This window comes from Cydia splendana, chromosome 24 (assembly GCF_910591565.1).
Source record: "Cydia splendana chromosome 24, ilCydSple1.2, whole genome shotgun sequence".
Classification (NCBI taxonomy): Eukaryota; Metazoa; Arthropoda; class Insecta; order Lepidoptera; family Tortricidae; genus Cydia; species Cydia splendana.
The window spans coordinates 5,659,283-5,677,518 of NC_085983.1; the positions used below are offsets into that span (position 1 = coordinate 5,659,283).

General features: G+C 40.6%; 1 protein-coding gene across 1 annotated transcript in view; it reads left to right on the forward strand.

Moving 5' to 3' along the window:
* The window catches only part of LOC134802363 (zinc finger protein ZFP2-like), a 28,795-nt gene extending 11,677 nt beyond the window's left edge, over window positions 1-17,118 (forward strand). Inside the window, exons 6-12 of the mRNA XM_063774990.1 lie at window positions 7,535-7,665; window positions 8,379-8,586; window positions 10,320-10,444; window positions 11,086-11,212; window positions 13,781-13,894; window positions 14,921-15,118; window positions 15,840-17,118. Coding sequence (XP_063631060.1) covers window positions 7,535-7,665; window positions 8,379-8,586; window positions 10,320-10,444; window positions 11,086-11,212; window positions 13,781-13,894; window positions 14,921-15,118; window positions 15,840-15,998 — 1,062 coding nt within the window. The 3' untranslated portion in view covers window positions 15,999-17,118. The remainder of the gene's footprint in view (window positions 1-7,534; window positions 7,666-8,378; window positions 8,587-10,319; window positions 10,445-11,085; window positions 11,213-13,780; window positions 13,895-14,920; window positions 15,119-15,839) is intronic.
* The last annotated feature ends 1,118 nt before the right edge of the window (window positions 17,119-18,236 follow it).

The following is an 18,236-nucleotide window of genomic DNA, read 5'->3' on the forward strand; positions in this document are numbered from 1 at the left end:
TCTGACTGATTTATTTAGACTCACTCTTGTGCCTAAGAAATATATTTTTATCATTAAATCAAAAAGGTTTCATTCCAGAGCCCCTTTAGAAGTCTGTAATTCCTATCTTTTGTTTTATATCGAAATTCTCTATTACCTAAAAAATCAAGACCAAAACCTTCATAGTTTTCCTGGAGTGACAACATAAATACCTATAGTTTTAATTATTTTTATATAATATCTAATATTAATATATATAATACCTTTATACACATCTTTTATTCTGAGCTTGAGGAGGGCAAGCGGAAACAGGGCGGCGAATTCCTCAGGTACAAAGATGTGCTAAAGTGTCACATGAAAAAGTGTGGCGTAGAGCCCTCGCGATGGGAGCAGCAGGCAGCCGTGCGTACGGAATGGCGGGCTGCGATAAATGCCAGGATAACCGATTTTGAATCTCGGCGGCGCTTAGAGCTTGATGCCAAGCGTGATAGAATAAAAGCCAGACCACCTGCGGCAACACCCTATGACTATGTAAACGGTGTGCTCACATGCCCGCAATGTTCGCGAACTTTTACTAACAAGATCGGCTACATCAGCCACTTGCGAGCACATCAACGATAGCAACGGAGTTGACAGCAGTCGCCGTGGCCGAAGTCGGCCGTGGAGTTATTATTATTTTACCTGTAAACGAGCAAATCTTGTTTATTTATTTATTTATATGTATATATGTATATAACGGGGATCTCGGAAACGGCTCTAACGATTTTGATGAAATTTGCTATATGGGGGTTTTCGGGGGCGATAAATCGATCTAGCTAGGTCTTATATCTGGGAAAACGCGCATTTTTGAGTTTTTTATATGTTTCCGGAGCAAAGCTCGGTCTCCCAGATATGTTTTACTTATATTACAACCCCGACACAGATAAGCATCAAAAAGTGCATCGGAATACAACAGTTTATGCACCGAAATGCAACCAAATAGAGTTTGTTTGGGACATTGTTAAAATCATTGAAATAAGAAAAAGGTATTTTATTTTTAAGTGAGAATTATATTTTTATCCCAAAAATATTTAATTATGATTTATGAAAATGTATTACGTTACAAGATGATGCACGCTTACTCGAAGCGCGTCGGAAGTGGCCAAAGCTTGACGAGAAAAACTATATGAAGCCCTATAGATAGGTTATGTTAGGTTTGTTTTGTGGCAATCCCGAAAAGTTACGCGTTTCTGAGAAAAACAAATTATGACTAACTAAAATGCGGACAAACAATACATTATGACTCAAAACTTTTTGGGAAACAATAGAGACCCCGTGGTGTTCAAATATTGAAGATAACTTATATATATATATATATATATATACAAACATTGCAAGTTAAGGACCTCTACTAAAGCCGCGAATACCGCTTCGTAAGCCACACCACCTAGATTCTTTCCCCCCACAAGTACGCACACATGGAAGCGCTTCGCGGCGCACTTGAAGAATGAAGGTGACTTCGGATTTATTTTCTATCGAGAAAATTTTATGCATTCGTGTTTCGACTAAGTATCACATCTATTATCATACAGTCAAGAAACATATATCTGAAAATCAGTTCATTTCCGGGGCTAGCTACGTTTCAAACCTCCTGTTATTTTTCGATGCGGGGCCTTAAATAAAAGCTTAAAAACTCTAACACACTTTATTTCAATCTGTTTTTCACAAAATGCGTCAACTAAGTTCACTTTAATATTATACCGTTATCAATAACAAAAGTGCTTCCCGTAATACTGTTGGCCTTATCACTAGTCAAATATAAAGCCATATCAGCTATCTCTCTACATGCACTACATTTACCCAAAAGAGTAGCGGCTCCGTAAGTGTCCATCACGGTTTCACCTTCTTCAAGGCCCGCATGTAGCCAGATATCAGTCTTCACAGGCCCGGAGTTAATAGAGATCGCTATTACGCTTGGAGCCGGTTCCATAGCCAAGCCCTTAGTGAACATGTCCAGGGCAGCCTTGGACATGCCATACACAGTCAATGTAGGGAATATTTTCCGCCCGAGATATTAATAATGTTACCCTTCGTCTTAATCAGATAAGGCACAGCAAGACTGGTCAAAAGATACACGCTTCGCAGATTCGTGTTAAATATCTTGTCGTAATCTGATATTCCTTCTTCGACTTTCGTATTGTTTACTATACCGGCATTGTTGATAAGTACGTCGATCTGCCCGAAGCGTGTAATCGTCTCTTCTACGACGCGTTCTACCTCAGAGTCGTTGGTAAGATCGGCTTTGACTGCGAGCGCTTCGCCGTGACCTTCGCATTGCTCGGCGACGTTCCTCAGTCTCTCCTCGTTTCTCCCAACTATTACCACTTTGGCTGATTGTTTGGCGAACAAAGGGACGTCAAGTTGTGTCAACCCTAATAATTGCTCAGAGCAATGCTGAGCCGAGCGGAGCCGAGTTTGCCCGAAGTCAGGAGTGTCTCCCCACTGGTGCTACCGCTATCCGTAACGTATCATTATCAAGTAAGGTTTCCAAGTGTGGTGGCAAGGCATGCAATCTTGCCCCGGACTCAGGTTCCATAACAGCCTTTAGCTTGGCAACGTGTTTACCCACAGCGCCCTCCAACATGCCCTTATGCTCACGGCACTTATTTTATATAATCGTAAATTTTTAATTGATAACCGCCTACAGCGTTTGTATAATTCAGGAATAGGCTAGATGACAAATTTTAATTTATGGTATCAATCGATCAGGTTTGTTTTTAGGATCAAATGTCTATATGGGACCCATTGCATTAAAGCAATACAAAAGTCAGAAATGATAGTCAAAGCCCGACAGTCGTACTCGTACTTCGTCGCGAAACGCTCCTAACAAAACAATAAGTGAACGTGATGTCAAGGTCACTGAGAGTCCATCTTGAAGTATGGACAAGTAAGAAAATTGCGTTTTTGTTGGTGAAATATTGTGTTTATGTATATAGTTGCCATAAAATATTTTTTGGGTAAAATGTGAGGAATCGAATGGTATATCCTTACCTATTTCCTTTGTGGAAGTTAAAAAACAACAAAATTTCGAAACTTCCAGGTCCTGTATTTTTGTATTATTTCCATATATTATTTTAATGTCCACATTATTGTGATAAATTGATCATTTTTTATCTGTTTTACTAGATTTTGTTATAAAATTCAACATGTGTCATCTTCCCTATTATAATCCGTAAAGAACCGTTGTGGGGAATAACCAATATTGCACAACCTATTATTATCTTATCATTTATCAGTTGCATTTACTAGATACTTGTCCTTTATGTCTAGTAGTCTACTAACGTGCTGCGACCTGCGACGTATTCACTACGGTAATTCGTCTGCATACATTTCAGGATAAAAAGTAACAAATGGATAATCCAGAAAGTAACAAGAGAGTTTGCCCTAACCTATCCTTACCGCAGGCTGAACAGGAAAATAAACAGGAAGAAAATAATAAAGAATGCACAGAAAGATTTCCCATCACCAGATTGCCAGACCACGTCGCCCCCCAATCACGATCGAGCCACGAAAATGATACGTTTCACGTGGATTTCATAGAAAACAGCGGGGTCCTCTCGCCTGGTTTGATAAAATGGATGAGAATCTACCTCAAGCTCGAGGAACACGGGATGCGAGCAAATGAAGAAATGTTAATATATAACGCCAGGGCCATAATTATGAACCATCGCCTATTGCCTACGACACGGCTTCAAGCTAAGGCCATACATGAAGACACTTCAGCCCAAAAACCGCCAAACGTGGAGCGTAACGAGTTAGTAATAGACAATTGCCGTGGAACAGGCGCAAAATCTCGGGACCATGCAGACAAGAAGTCAACGGAAGACCTATTAGCAAATGAAAACCTTGCTGTAGTACCAGAAATCGATGCATCTACAACCTTACAGCCTGCGTTCACAGTACAGAGTGGTCAAACGCTATCAACGCAAAACATCTCAGCCAATCAAAATGCTGCAGTCCCGGCATCAGCTCAACAGCCTCGGGCCTTCGTACGGAGGGACAGAACAAGAGAAACTAACTGCCATAGAATTAGGGTATCTGACCCAATAGATTGTAACCTAGTACATTTTCTTGACTCGCGCACGCTCTGCTACAACGGTTACCGCTACGTGCGTCACTGTAACGGGCCCAGGGCCCGCTGGCAGTGCGCGACGCACCAGCGCCCCGGCTGCAAGGGCAGCGTGCTCACTGTCAACGACGTCGTCGTGAAGGTCTGGGGGGACCATAGCCATCCGCCAGAGACGGAGAACGTCGTCGAGGAAGGGGCTCTATATGGTCTTACAAAAAATTGGGTTCATGCGAGCGAGCGTCCCCAGAGGGGTTCTCAGATCAAATGTGCATGTTATCTTGGAATGACCTCCTAATACGTGGAGGACAGAGGGCCTAAACAAAGGTAGGGTGGCAATCCCCTGAAGACACAATTCTGACTGATTTATTTAGACTCACTCTTGTGCCTAAGAAATATATTTTTATCATTAAATCAAAAAGGTTTCATTCCAGAGCCCCTTTAGAAGTCTGTAATTCCTATCTTTTGTTTTATATCGAAATTCTCTATTACCTAAAAAATCAAGACCAAAACCTTCATAGTTTTCCTGGAGTGACAACATAAATACCTATAGTTTTAATTATTTTTATATAATATCTAATATTAATATATATAATACCTTTATACACATCTTTTATTCTGAGCTTGAGGAGGGCAAGCGGAAACAGGGCGGCGAATTCCTCAGGTACAAAGATGTGCTAAAGTGTCACATGAAAAAGTGTGGCGTAGAGCCCTCGCGATGGGAGCAGCAGGCAGCCGTGCGTACGGAATGGCGGGCTGCGATAAATGCCAGGATAACCGATTTTGAATCTCGGCGGCGCTTAGAGCTTGATGCCAAGCGTGATAGAATAAAAGCCAGACCACCTGCGGCAACACCCTATGACTATGTAAACGGTGTGCTCACATGCCCGCAATGTTCGCGAACTTTTACTAACAAGATCGGCTACATCAGCCACTTGCGAGCACATCAACGATAGCAACGGAGTTGACAGCAGTCGCCGTGGCCGAAGTCGGCCGTGGAGTTATTATTATTTTACCTGTAAACGAGCAAATCTTGTTTATTTATTTATTTATATGTATATATGTATATAACGGGGATCTCGGAAACGGCTCTAACGATTTTGATGAAATTTGCTATATGGGGGTTTTCGGGGGCGATAAATCGATCTAGCTAGGTCTTATATCTGGGAAAACGCGCATTTTTGAGTTTTTTATATGTTTCCGGAGCAAAGCTCGGTCTCCCAGATATGTTTTACTTATATTACAACCCCGACACAGATAAGCATCAAAAAGTGCATCGGAATACAACAGTTTATGCACCGAAATGCAACCAAATAGAGTTTGTTTGGGACATTGTTAAAATCATTGAAATAAGAAAAAGGTATTTTATTTTTAAGTGAGAATTATATTTTTATCCCAAAAATATTTAATTATGATTTATGAAAATGTATTACGTTACAAGATGATGCACGCTTACTCGAAGCGCGTCGGAAGTGGCCAAAGCTTGACGAGAAAAACTATATGAAGCCCTATAGATAGGTTATGTTAGGTTTGTTTTGTGGCAATCCCGAAAAGTTACGCGTTTCTGAGAAAAACAAATTATGACTAACTAAAATGCGGACAAACAATACATTATGACTCAAAACTTTTTGGGAAACAATAGAGACCCCGTGGTGTTCAAATATTGAAGATAACTTATATATATATATATATATATATACAAACATTGCAAGTTAAGGACCTCTACTAAAGCCGCGAATACCGCTTCGTAAGCCACACCACCTAGATTCTTTCCCCCCACAAGTACGCACACATGGAAGCGCTTCGCGGCGCACTTGAAGAATGAAGGTGACTTCGGATTTATTTTCTATCGAGAAAATTTTATGCATTCGTGTTTCGACTAAGTATCACATCTATTATCATACAGTCAAGAAACATATATCTGAAAATCAGTTCATTTCCGGGGCTAGCTACGTTTCAAACCTCCTGTTATTTTTCGATGCGGGGCCTTAAATAAAAGCTTAAAAACTCTAACACACTTTATTTCAATCTGTTTTTCACAAAATGCGTCAACTAAGTTCACTTTAATATTATACCGTTATCAATAACAAAAGTGCTTCCCGTAATACTGTTGGCCTTATCACTAGTCAAATATAAAGCCATATCAGCTATCTCTCTACATGCACTACATTTACCCAAAAGAGTAGCGGCTCCGTAAGTGTCCATCACGGTTTCACCTTCTTCAAGGCCCGCATGTAGCCAGATATCAGTCTTCACAGGCCCGGAGTTAATAGAGATCGCTATTACGCTTGGAGCCGGTTCCATAGCCAAGCCCTTAGTGAACATGTCCAGGGCAGCCTTGGACATGCCATACACAGTCAATGTAGGGAATATTTTCCGCCCGAGATATTAATAATGTTACCCTTCGTCTTAATCAGATAAGGCACAGCAAGACTGGTCAAAAGATACACGCTTCGCAGATTCGTGTTAAATATCTTGTCGTAATCTGATATTCCTTCTTCGACTTTCGTATTGTTTACTATACCGGCATTGTTGATAAGTACGTCGATCTGCCCGAAGCGTGTAATCGTCTCTTCTACGACGCGTTCTACCTCAGAGTCGTTGGTAAGATCGGCTTTGACTGCGAGCGCTTCGCCGTGACCTTCGCATTGCTCGGCGACGTTCCTCAGTCTCTCCTCGTTTCTCCCAACTATTACCACTTTGGCTGATTGTTTGGCGAACTGTATGGCTATTTCGGCTCCGATTCCGCAGCTGCCGCCAGTTACAACAACTACTTTATTTTTAAAATCCATTTTTTATTACGTTTGAAACCCGTGTAGCTTGCGGTAGACTCAACTGACGGATGTGCATTACTTGCAAGCGATAAGGTATAAATATCGCTATCAAGGCCTTGATTGGCAATGAAAATAATTATTTAATTGTGATAATGAAACTGCAAGTCAATGAAATATGGCGCGTAGGTATATATTGAGAAATAAGCTCATAATTAAGTTTCAACATTACATCCCACGTTTCGAGGGCGGCATTGTCTTCATACAACATATATAATTATACTAGCTTTTGCCCGCGACTTCGTCTGCGTGAAATTAGTGGCAGCAGCTAAAGTAGGTATAGCCCCTGGATAATGCTAATATCAATTATTAGGCAATGCATTAACTCTTTCAATTCCACCCCCCTTTGCACTCTCTTCAGGGATGATTTCCGTCATAAAAACTATCAACCCCCGGGACTCAAACTATCTCTATACCAAATTTCAACTAAATCGGTTCAGCGGCTTAAGCGTGAAGAGGTAACAACAGACAGACATCAGACACACTTTCGCCGTTATAATATTAGTATGGATTACATGTTATTTTTGTACTTTGTCAGTCGAATATCACACTGATGCAGGCGATGCGGACACGGTGTGATATCCGCCTAATAATTACTAATAAATTATGTTTTGTGCAGAAAAGCGGATCCCACGTGTGCGAGATCTGCACGATGCGCTACAAAACTGCACGTAAACTGCGTGCACACGTCGTGACTGCACACGAGCGGCGCTACCAATGCAATACGTGTTCACACCGCTCACACACCGCGTGAGTATAATATACCTTATGTCGGAGTGATAAGGTATACAAAACTGCACGCAAACTGCGTGCACACGTCGTGACTGCACACGAGCGCCGCTACCAAAGCAACACGTGTTCACACCGCTCACACACCGCGTGAGTATAATAACCTATGAAAGTTCATTTTTGTATGGAGTAGCTGTCAATGACAAATGTTTGCAAACAGTTTTTAGAAGTTTAACACATTTATTTATTTAGAAAAGTAACAATTAAGGAATAAAAATACGGTAAGAACACATTTCTTCAATTATTTTTTAAGTTAAGTCCGACCAAAAGAGAATTGAAGGAATTTGTCAAACTTCGGTTTTGTAGGAAGTTTCTTTCTGTACGTTAGTACTACAGTACAATCTCACTAATCCGGCACTAATGCTGACACAAGAGCCGGATTACTGGAAAATTCGGTTTATTGGAAGTTAGATCAAATATGCATATTATAGACGTGTTTTTTAGTATATTGTAGAAATACATTTTACTAAAGTTTAAAAAAAATCTACACTTATCTGGAACTTAGCCACTTATAAAGAGATTAAAGAGCGCAAATGTTAGCGCACATGGTAAATTAGGGCATAGAATGATCATTTATATCCCAATTTTAGTGCCCGATTACTGGGTATACCGGACTATCGAAGTGCCGGATTATCGAGATTCCACTGTATTACTTATTCTGTGGTTTCACTCAGGTCCCAAGCGCGCGAGCACGAGAAATGGCACCGCGGGCACGTGTACGTGTGCCAGCTGTGCGGGCACGCGTCGCGCGCGTCCACCTCGCACCTCACGCACCTGCGCGCGCACCACCGCACGCAGCACGTGTGCGCGCTGTGCGGGGACAGCTTCGTGGGCGCGCACGGCCTGCGCATGCACGAGGGGAAGGCGCACGCAGAACATATAGTAAATACATATACTAGGAATCCTCCAGACGGAGCTTAGAGCCATTATTTCATGAAACCGATGCTGCCAAAAATACTGGGGTGCGGGCCGTGCGGGGGACGAAGTGAGCGAGTCCCGTGCCGTGATTGGTCCGTTCAAAGACACAGACGTCACACAAAGACACTTTGACTCGAAAATGAAGTAAAACTACCGTATATTTGTGGCAGAGGGGGTAGCGCTACTATGCTCAGTCTGGAGGATGTCTTGTCTGTGAGTAAATAGTAACCCCTTTATTCACGAAACTTTACGGGCCTGATTTAGTTAAATTACGTTTTTTATGTTTCATCCCTTTCTTACAAATACATAACTGTCCGATTCGAACTTTAAGATACGTCAATTAATAGATCTAGAAACGACATGGATTAGATGTCAGTGTCAAAAGTGACGTATTTGTTTTGATGACACTGACATATCTGGTGGCGCAAGACCGGTCATTGTGGCACTCTTTGGGGGAGGCCTATGTCCAGCAGTGGAGGTCCTCTGGCTGATATGATGATGATGATAAATAATTGACCGGAGCGTAGCGAAGGTCTACGTTTCGACTGGAGCATTTTGCTTTTGTATGTCCGGATGTTCTCCTCTACAGGTCGCAATTCTTAACCGAATCTCGTGAAATTTTGTGACTGGATTCTATGTCTAAATAAAAAATTTTTGTCCGTCCGGTTTTTTTAATTTTTTTAAAATGGCGGAGTCGTGATAGCTCGCGCCTAAACAAATAGTGGTATTGGTACCATACGAGTGTTTTCTTTTTGAGATATGTATATAGATTAAATGGCCAAAAATTCAGAAAATTTATTTCGCTGGTTTCGGAGGTATTGAGATATTTAATTTTAACTAATTTTAATTTGAGAAGGAGTAGTTAAATTTCGTCAACCCATCTAAGAACTATTTGGCTCAGTTTGTAAAGGTTCGCTTTTTCTGTTTGCACAGAGGGTCTGGGTTCGATCCCCAGTAATTGTATGCTGGGATATTATAACTTTTTGTATTTTTTTACACATAAATTTCGTATTGTTTTTTTTATTTTTATTTACTATATTTAAAGCTCTTAGCACCATGTTATTTAAAGCTCTGCTCGCGAGGTCTACAGCTCACAGAGCCACTAGTAGTACTAGGTACAGAACGGTCACTCTCTAACAAAACGCGTCTATTACGACAGATATGACCGCCAGGTGGCGCAAGCGCGAGCAGGCGTCCGTTCCGTAGCGGTGCGCGGCAACTACTACTGCTAGACACCAAAATTGGTGTGGGCCGTATGTACTTGTAGCGACGCGACGAAATTGCGGAGTGAGCCACGCCTGCTTTGATGATTAATGGGCGGCTATGGTGACGAATGCAGAATATGGATAAGACTTTTATTAAATTTCGAGAAATATTTATGTATAAAAATATATGCAATTTTTTTTTTATATTATTAAATTCCTAATAATGGTGAAGTTATGGATACGCACCTCTTACATCTGTAGATGTAGAGAGGTCATTTTCCCAAAGTGGATAGTGATATAAAAGGAATGGACTGTAAATATCTAATATAGAAAGAAAAAATACTTTAACCACACTTCAACAATAAAATTCTATAGGTTTCTTGCAATCATGTTCCAATTGTAGTCATATCCATATTACGTCTATCGTTCGACATTATTTTGACGTATTTTGCATCGGTCAGCCGCCCATTATTGATGTATGACTTGTTTTAGCCCGCGCCCGACGACTCGCCGGCGTCGGAGCGCTACTGCGCCGAATGCGACATCCAGTTTGTGACGCTCCTCGCTTGGAAGCGACACATACTCAGCGCCGCCAACCACGCCTTCAAACAAGACAAGTAAGAACTTAGGGTCAAGGAGGAAACAGTGGCTCAGTAGAAAAAGGCCGGGTACAGTGGCTCACTCAAATCAATTTCCACACGAGAGAGGCGATATTTGGACGACTGAGCCACTGTTTCCGCCTTGACTCTGTTTTGTAGGGTTCCTTACCCAAAGGGTAAAAACGGGACCCTGTTACTAAGACTCCTCTGTCCGTCTGTCGGTCACAGCCTCACATGAACCGTGATAGCTAGACAGTTGAAATTTTCACAGATGAGCAGATGATGTATTTCTGTTGCAGCTATAACAACAAATACTAAAAACCGGCCAAGTGCGAGTCGGACTCGCGCACGAAGGGTTTCGTACCGTTACGTAAAAAAACGGCACAAAAAATCACGTTAGTTGTATGGGAGCCCCACTTAAATATTTATTTTATTTTGTTTTAAGCAGGTATTTTTTGTTATAGCGGCAACAGAAATTCATAATCTGTGAAAATTTCAACTGTCAGACAGACAGACAGCGGAGTCTTAGTAATAAAGTCCCGTTTTTACCCTTTGGGTACCTAAAAAGTACGAGACCCTCAGAATATGTACACAAGAATTGCTCCTTTAAACTTTAAAGGTATAAGATTAAAGTGTAACAACTGCAGTGTCTCTTTTAGGGGTGTGTGCGTGATATGCGGGCCGGCGTGTCCGGGTGACGGGACGCATCTGAAAGAAAGCGTGAAGGCGCTCCGCCCTCCCAATAAAACGCTTACATTACGGGTCACTACGCTCACTTGTGAACAGGTAAGGCACAGGCATTCATTCCCTACAAGGCTGGAGGTTCCGGGTCCGATACCTGGTAAGTACGTAAAGGTAAGTAAGTAAGAAAAAAGTATTGACGTTGATGAAGTACAGTGGCAGATTTGCAGTCTTTGCCGCCCTAGGCCCCAGGCCCTGTAGCCGCCCCTTTCTCAGCACCCATCATATTTATTGTCTACATTTTGAGTTATTTCTTGTTATCATCTAGCGAATATTTTTTGTCACAATTTGCCGGCCCTAATATCTTGCCGCCCTAGGCCTGGGCCTACTGGGCCTTAGAGCAAATCCGCCACTGCTGAAGTAGCATTACAAATACGAACGTTTCCGAGATAATACGATGGAAAACAATTATACACCCTGTACAGGACCGCTAATAAACATGTGTCGTTCACGAGTGAGTCATTTAAATGAACTACATATATCTTTTGATTGAACTCACTCACTCTTCAAGTTCTTCAACTCACTGATGATTTACGAGTAACTCGCTCAGGAACTCAGTCGCTCAGTGTTCCTTTCCCGCTCATAATTCGAATGAGCCGGCCGAGCATAACGAGCGAGTGAGACGATGCGAATAGGTTTCGGAGCGGTTCGGAAGAATTCGGGAAAACATGGCGGAATAGTATCGCGTGATTCGCCATCTTGGTCGCACTTATGGCTGTGTGTATCTGATTGATTGACATTTCCCTCTACTCACTCTTGAACGATATAGTCTACAGATCCACTGAGCGAAGTGAGCGAAATGAGTGATATATATCACCGCGAGCGAAATATAAGAATCAATCTTTTCAACTCAGTGAAGCGGTTTGCGCATCTTTAGTCGCTAAGGCCCCATTTACACGAGAGGTTTTTCGACGCGCGTTAAGAAAGCGCTTGAATCCGTTTACACGCTAAATTCGATTTAACGACCAACACTTAAAGTCGTTTTTCGGTGAAGGAAAACATCATGAGGAAACCGGACTAATATATATATATATATATATATTAGTTTACCCTCTGGGTTGGAAGGTCAGATGGCAGTCGCTTTCGTAAAAACTAGTGCCTACGTCAAATCATGGGATTAGTTGTCAAGCGGACCCCAGGCTCCCATGAGCCGTGGCAAAATACCGGGATAACGCGAGGAAGAAGAGAAGACTTAAAGTCGTAAACCCAACAACGCTTGATAAAAAGCGCCACCACCATGGTGTGAATAAATACACATGTATCCATTTGTGTTATTCAAACGCTTTTTTAACACGCGTTGAATAAGCTCTCATGTAAATGGGGCCTAAGGCAAAACGGTGACTTAATTACAATGCTGAATTCTCACGCGCACATATACACTTATCGGGTTTGAGCCATTCACGTGAATGTGTGCGTTACGCACATAAGCACAAGATAGGCGCGTTATGGCATCACATTTGACCGTAGTTATGCAGAAAACGACCAACTCAATTTTTTTATCAATGCAGAAAGCGACCAAAGCTACTGAGTTAGGGTGTAAGTCACTTTGACAAAAATATAAAGTTGGTCGCTTTCTACAGAACTACGGTCATTTTATTAGCGACTCTACCTGTGCCTTAGAGCATTTAGTAACTGGAGATGTCATCGCTGTCATTTTCTTTACGAAACAGTCTGCAGATTTTTGCGGGGGAGGGGACGTCAAATGTATTGCTATTTCTACATGATTTGTACGTAACGTAAAAATAACCATGTCAGTCCATACAAAAGTTTGCACAATTGTGCATGGTATAATAATATACTCCGCCTGGTACTCTATTCCGAGATTCGCGTATGACCTAACTGACACGGGCCTACGTCATCATGCTGTTTACAGGTTCTCAAACTTTAAAATGTGGGAGAATTTTAACCAACGGTGAAAATTATTTTAACGGCATTAATTTTAAGTTATTCATATAGAAACATAGTAAAATAAAACAAATCTAATGTTTAATACATTATTTAACAAACTTTATTTATCTATACAAGACAAACGTTTAAAAAACTAATTCACAGTTACACATTAATTACCAAGCTTACGACGTGAAAAGTTTGGAAAACAATGCGACTGCTGACACTGAGCGAGAAGGAAATAACAATTAACACGCGTTCGACAAGGATGACGGTCAGGGCATGAAGTTATCTAGATCCGAATTGTCAAATGTGACAGCGCTATCCTGTGTTGCCAGTAATGTAAACAGAATTACCCGAACGTCTGAAATTTCTTTCGTGAATCGGAAGATATTGCTAACGAATAATTAAAAATGACGTGTTATTGTAAAATTTAAGATAAAATACATTATAAATGAAAATTATAAAATTATAAAGAAATTTTAACTTATTAACCATAGCTATAATGTACCCATGTAACATGTTGTGTTGAAATAAAGTGGCAATGTTATTGTGACGTAAGCCCGTGTCACTCTGGGAATAGAAGACCATGTTTTATTAGACCATGCAATTGTGCAAGTTTTTCGGCACAGGGGTAAGCTCTTAATGGCCACTCCAGTTATTAAATGCTCTAAGACCTGTGCCTACTCACCTGTGTGACCTTCTTAAATATAGTTTCACTTCCAGTGTGGATCGTCGTTCGCAAACGGTTCGAAGCTGCAAGCTCACGTGAAGAGGGTCCATCTGGGCGTGAAATACAACAAACACGTCGTATGTGAAGTGTGTGGCAAGAGTTGTACGGTGAGTTTATACTATGAAATGAGAAAATTAAGAAATATTGTTTTTTAAACTATATCGTGTTACATATCAAATGAGGGAGCTCATTTTGAGAATCTCAAATATATTCTTGTAATTTTAAAATAAATTGTTTAGATATTATTTAAGAAAATAGCCAAAAATTACCTGTATCTCCGAAACTACTGGATCTAAATAAAAAAAAATACAAAATAGTTATTTACCTATATATGACAGGAAAACCTAATAGAAATATGCAGTCAAGCGTGAGTCCGACTAATTACTTAGTTTTTTGATCCGACCCCCTACGGGTTTTTAAAGGCAATTCACTCGCGTTTCACATATAAAAAATACATTGTTAAAAATTGGGTAATGAACCCTTGGAACGCGAGTCCGACTCTCACTTGGCCGGTTTTTTTAGAGTTCCGTACCCAAAGGGTAAAAACGGGACCCTGTTACTAAGACTCCACTGTCCGTCAGTCTGTCACCAGGCTGTATCTCATGAACCGTGATAGACAGTTGAAATTTTCACAGATGATGTATTTCCGTTGCCGCTATAACAACAAATACTAAAAAGTATGGAACCCTCAGTGGGCGGGTCCAACTCGCACTTGTCCGGTTTTTTTAAAACCGATTTCTTTCTAGGTGATACCGCAATACGATTTATTTATTGTTCGATTTATACACTCTGTTTTTCGCTTCAATTATGAATAAATGATAATACAGTTATTTAAGGTTATTTTATAGAATAAGGATATTCTATCGAATACATTCGTTCTCAACTTGCTCTGGCCATACTCGGACGGGGCAAAACAGCCACTGCACGGCGGTCTGTGACGGATTGTGCCTATAGGCTCTATTAATAAGGCAATAGGGTCTGAAAATAAGTTATATTATTGATACACTACCATGAAAATATTATATTTATATATGCGAGCAAGCTTTTTTTTATATACAAAGTAGCCAAGTACTTATCAATCAAAGTTTATTTAAGCCTCAAGTTTTTTTAGTTAACCTTGTTTTTTTTTTCAGTCCAACGCCTCACTAAAATACCACCAGCGCACTCACACCGGAGAAAAACCCTACCCCTGCCAATCTTGCCCGAAGAGGTTCGCTGACAGCAACCAACTTCGAATCCATACTCGTCGGCACACCGGCGAACGTCCCTACTGCTGCCGACACTGCCCGAGGACGTTTACACAGAAACCCGCGCTTAACAGACACTATAGGGTATGTTAAACGTGATCACATTACAGAAAAATCATACTAATGCGAAACATGTCGAAAATGTTCCGAACAGGAACTAGTTACGCATTCACACACGCCATACTGGCGAGGGCTTGTACGGCTGTTTCATTTGGGCGAATCATCTTTTGATGATCAAACATCATATGGCAGGAACTATATCTCGACGATGGAACCGCTCACTAAGCACCACTGGGCTAAGGGCTGGCTGAGCTGCAAGATCAGAATCGCCGTTATACGCGCCACCAGCATGTGCAAACCCCTTTTCGACCCTAAAATGTTCAGTGTATATTTGCCTATGTATTATTATATTGATATTAATATATTGCATTACTTGAAAGCTTCTTTTGATTGTGTTACATACATCAATACTAGCAGTTAAAAAACCAACCATTTTATTCTGAACACTATCTTCCATATCTTCTTCCGATTAGTCTCAAAAACTTGCCTTTATGGGAACTGAAAAGAAAACTTTCGCAATGGTTGCTAGAGGAATGCTTCTACTCTGTTAACGAATTCCTGAAGGGAAATGAAATTGCCCGTAGCTATTAAGTATCTAGGTAATTAAATGTATTGATTATGGTTTCGTAAAAATAGTTTAGACTAGAATAAGTGTTTATATTTGCATGTCTTCACTGACAAAGCATGTGAAACTCAATACCTTTGTACTGATCATGTTTTAAGCAAATAAAATTTCTGATTTCAGGTACACACCGGGGCCAAGCCGTACTCGTGCCAGTACTGCGCCAAGAGCTTCAGCCAGTCAAACTCCTTGAAGCTTCACGTGCGCACCGTGCACCTCAAGATGCCCGCCAAGAAGAGAGATGACAAGAAAGACGGACTCATTTTAGATAAACTAGAATGAATATTGTGAGACGTGTAAGACGTGGACACTGACACAACGGGACAGAGAGTGATTGGAGGCCTTTGAAATGTGGTGTTGGCGGAGGATGCTAAGGATTAGCTGGAGAGAGAGGAAGACGAACGAAGAGGTACTGAGCACGGCGGGAGAGAAGAGATGCCTGTTAGACACAGTAGCTAGCAGAAGCGGCAAGATGGTTGGCCACCTGATATGGCACGACAGATTCTTTTTAAACATCCTGGAGGGCAAGATTTAGGGGAAAAGACGCAGAGGAAGGCCCAGGCTCACATATCTCAGCCAAATAAAAGATAGAGTTTCTGTCGTATCGTACGAGGGAGTTTTTAAGGCTGGCCCAGCAAAAAGAAGAGGGGCGATTACTCCACCGACAAGAGCATAGCTCTTAAATACTGATGATGAGAATGAATATATAAATTATTAATCACAAATCTTCAAATGCCTCGGTAATTTTTTTACATGTTAAGGTTTTCTTTTGTGCAATAAAGCTTTAATAAGTCCTGATTTAACTGCTAGAAAAGTTAGAAACCCCTTGTATGACAGTGACTGTGTTTGTAACATAGAGAAATATAAGTAAGCATAGAGTGCTAACTCAATACATCAGTTTTCTTACCAAATCGCGAGTTATTTTCATAGTCGACATCTAGCGTCAAATAGCGAATATATCAGTATCGCTACTTGACACCAGATGTCGCGACTGACGAAAAATGTACTGCTAAAACAATGATTTACAATTAATATTGCAAGCAGAATTTGCAAATAGAGTTCCGGTTATAATATTGAAAATTGTTTATTAGACTTTTCGTTCGTTGCGGCATCTATTGTCAACTAGCAGTACTGCTAAATTTACTCACTCACAATTTCACTCACTTGACGCTAGGTGTCGACTACGAAAATAACTCGCGTTTTGGTAAGAAAACTGATATACCTATGGAGTTAGCACTCTTTCTTTACTTTTATTTCTCTATCTGTGGTATTTATGTACCTAAGTATATTTCGAATCCTTGTCATATGCTCAGCAGTGGGCGACTTAAGGCTAGAATGATGATGATGATGATGTCATATTGCAACTATGGAGTATTGTGTCAACTCATTTAATTAATGTAGTTTTTAATTTCTGTCTCCAGAAAAGTATTTTCAGAAATGTTTATAAATAGCAGCAGAAGAAGTACCCAAACCATTTTGTGTACATCTTTTTGAGAAAATTGTTTGCGTATTTTATATATCTGCTGCTGGACAACAAGTTTTGTAAAATTAATATTATAATATTTAGAATTTACTTTGAAATTAATCTATCAATGCATAATATAAATAATTGAAATTGTAATTATTTTTAAATTAAATAAATTATTTGAACCTATGTCTTTTATGATAAAATACATGTCTTTCCCGTACACGGATCAATTATATTTCAGACATGGAAACCGTGAGCATCTATAATAGATGCTCACGGTTTCCATAATAATTGTCAACTGCTAAATCAACTACTTGACGCTAGATGTCGACCAAATGTCGACTACGAAACAACAAACTGAGTTAGGCACTTCTCTGTCATAGACGTCTCTGTAGTAAAAAAAAACATGAAGTAACGAAACGCTAGCTGACAGCTGTCATTTTTTTTAAACATTTATGGCTTGGATGCGAGTGCTTTAAGCCAAGCAGCTTTCAGATGCAGAGGCGTTTTAACGTGAAACAGTGTTGATTGATGCCATAACTAAAAGCCGTAACAGACTGCCGCACCGCACCGCGGCCTTGGTGCGCCGCACTTGGCCGCACCCATAAGTGAAAGCGAGAAAGAGATCTCCTTCTCACTCTCACCTTATCGTTGCGGCGCGGTGTGGTAGTCTGTTACGGCTTTAAAACGTAGTCGTAATTTATTTTAGGCCCCATTCGCACGACAGCTTAAAAAGCGTTGCGTTAAAACCCGACGTTGGCGCTTTTTTACCATTTCCAATATTTGTGTTCATATGAACGCTTAAAAATCACTTGTGAGTCGTACTGCCACGTACGCATCTCAGCAAAGCCATACTTTATTTGCTATTACGACGTATTATTTGAATATAGCTTGAATATTTCAGGAATTTGTAAGCAAAAGTTGACATTTTTAAGGTGAAACTAATAATAATCTTGACGATTGACACCAAAAATTGACACTTGACAGCCAACTGACAGCAGCGCCGGCGCTTTTTTAACGCTTGTGAGAACAGATACACGGAGTTCCGTATG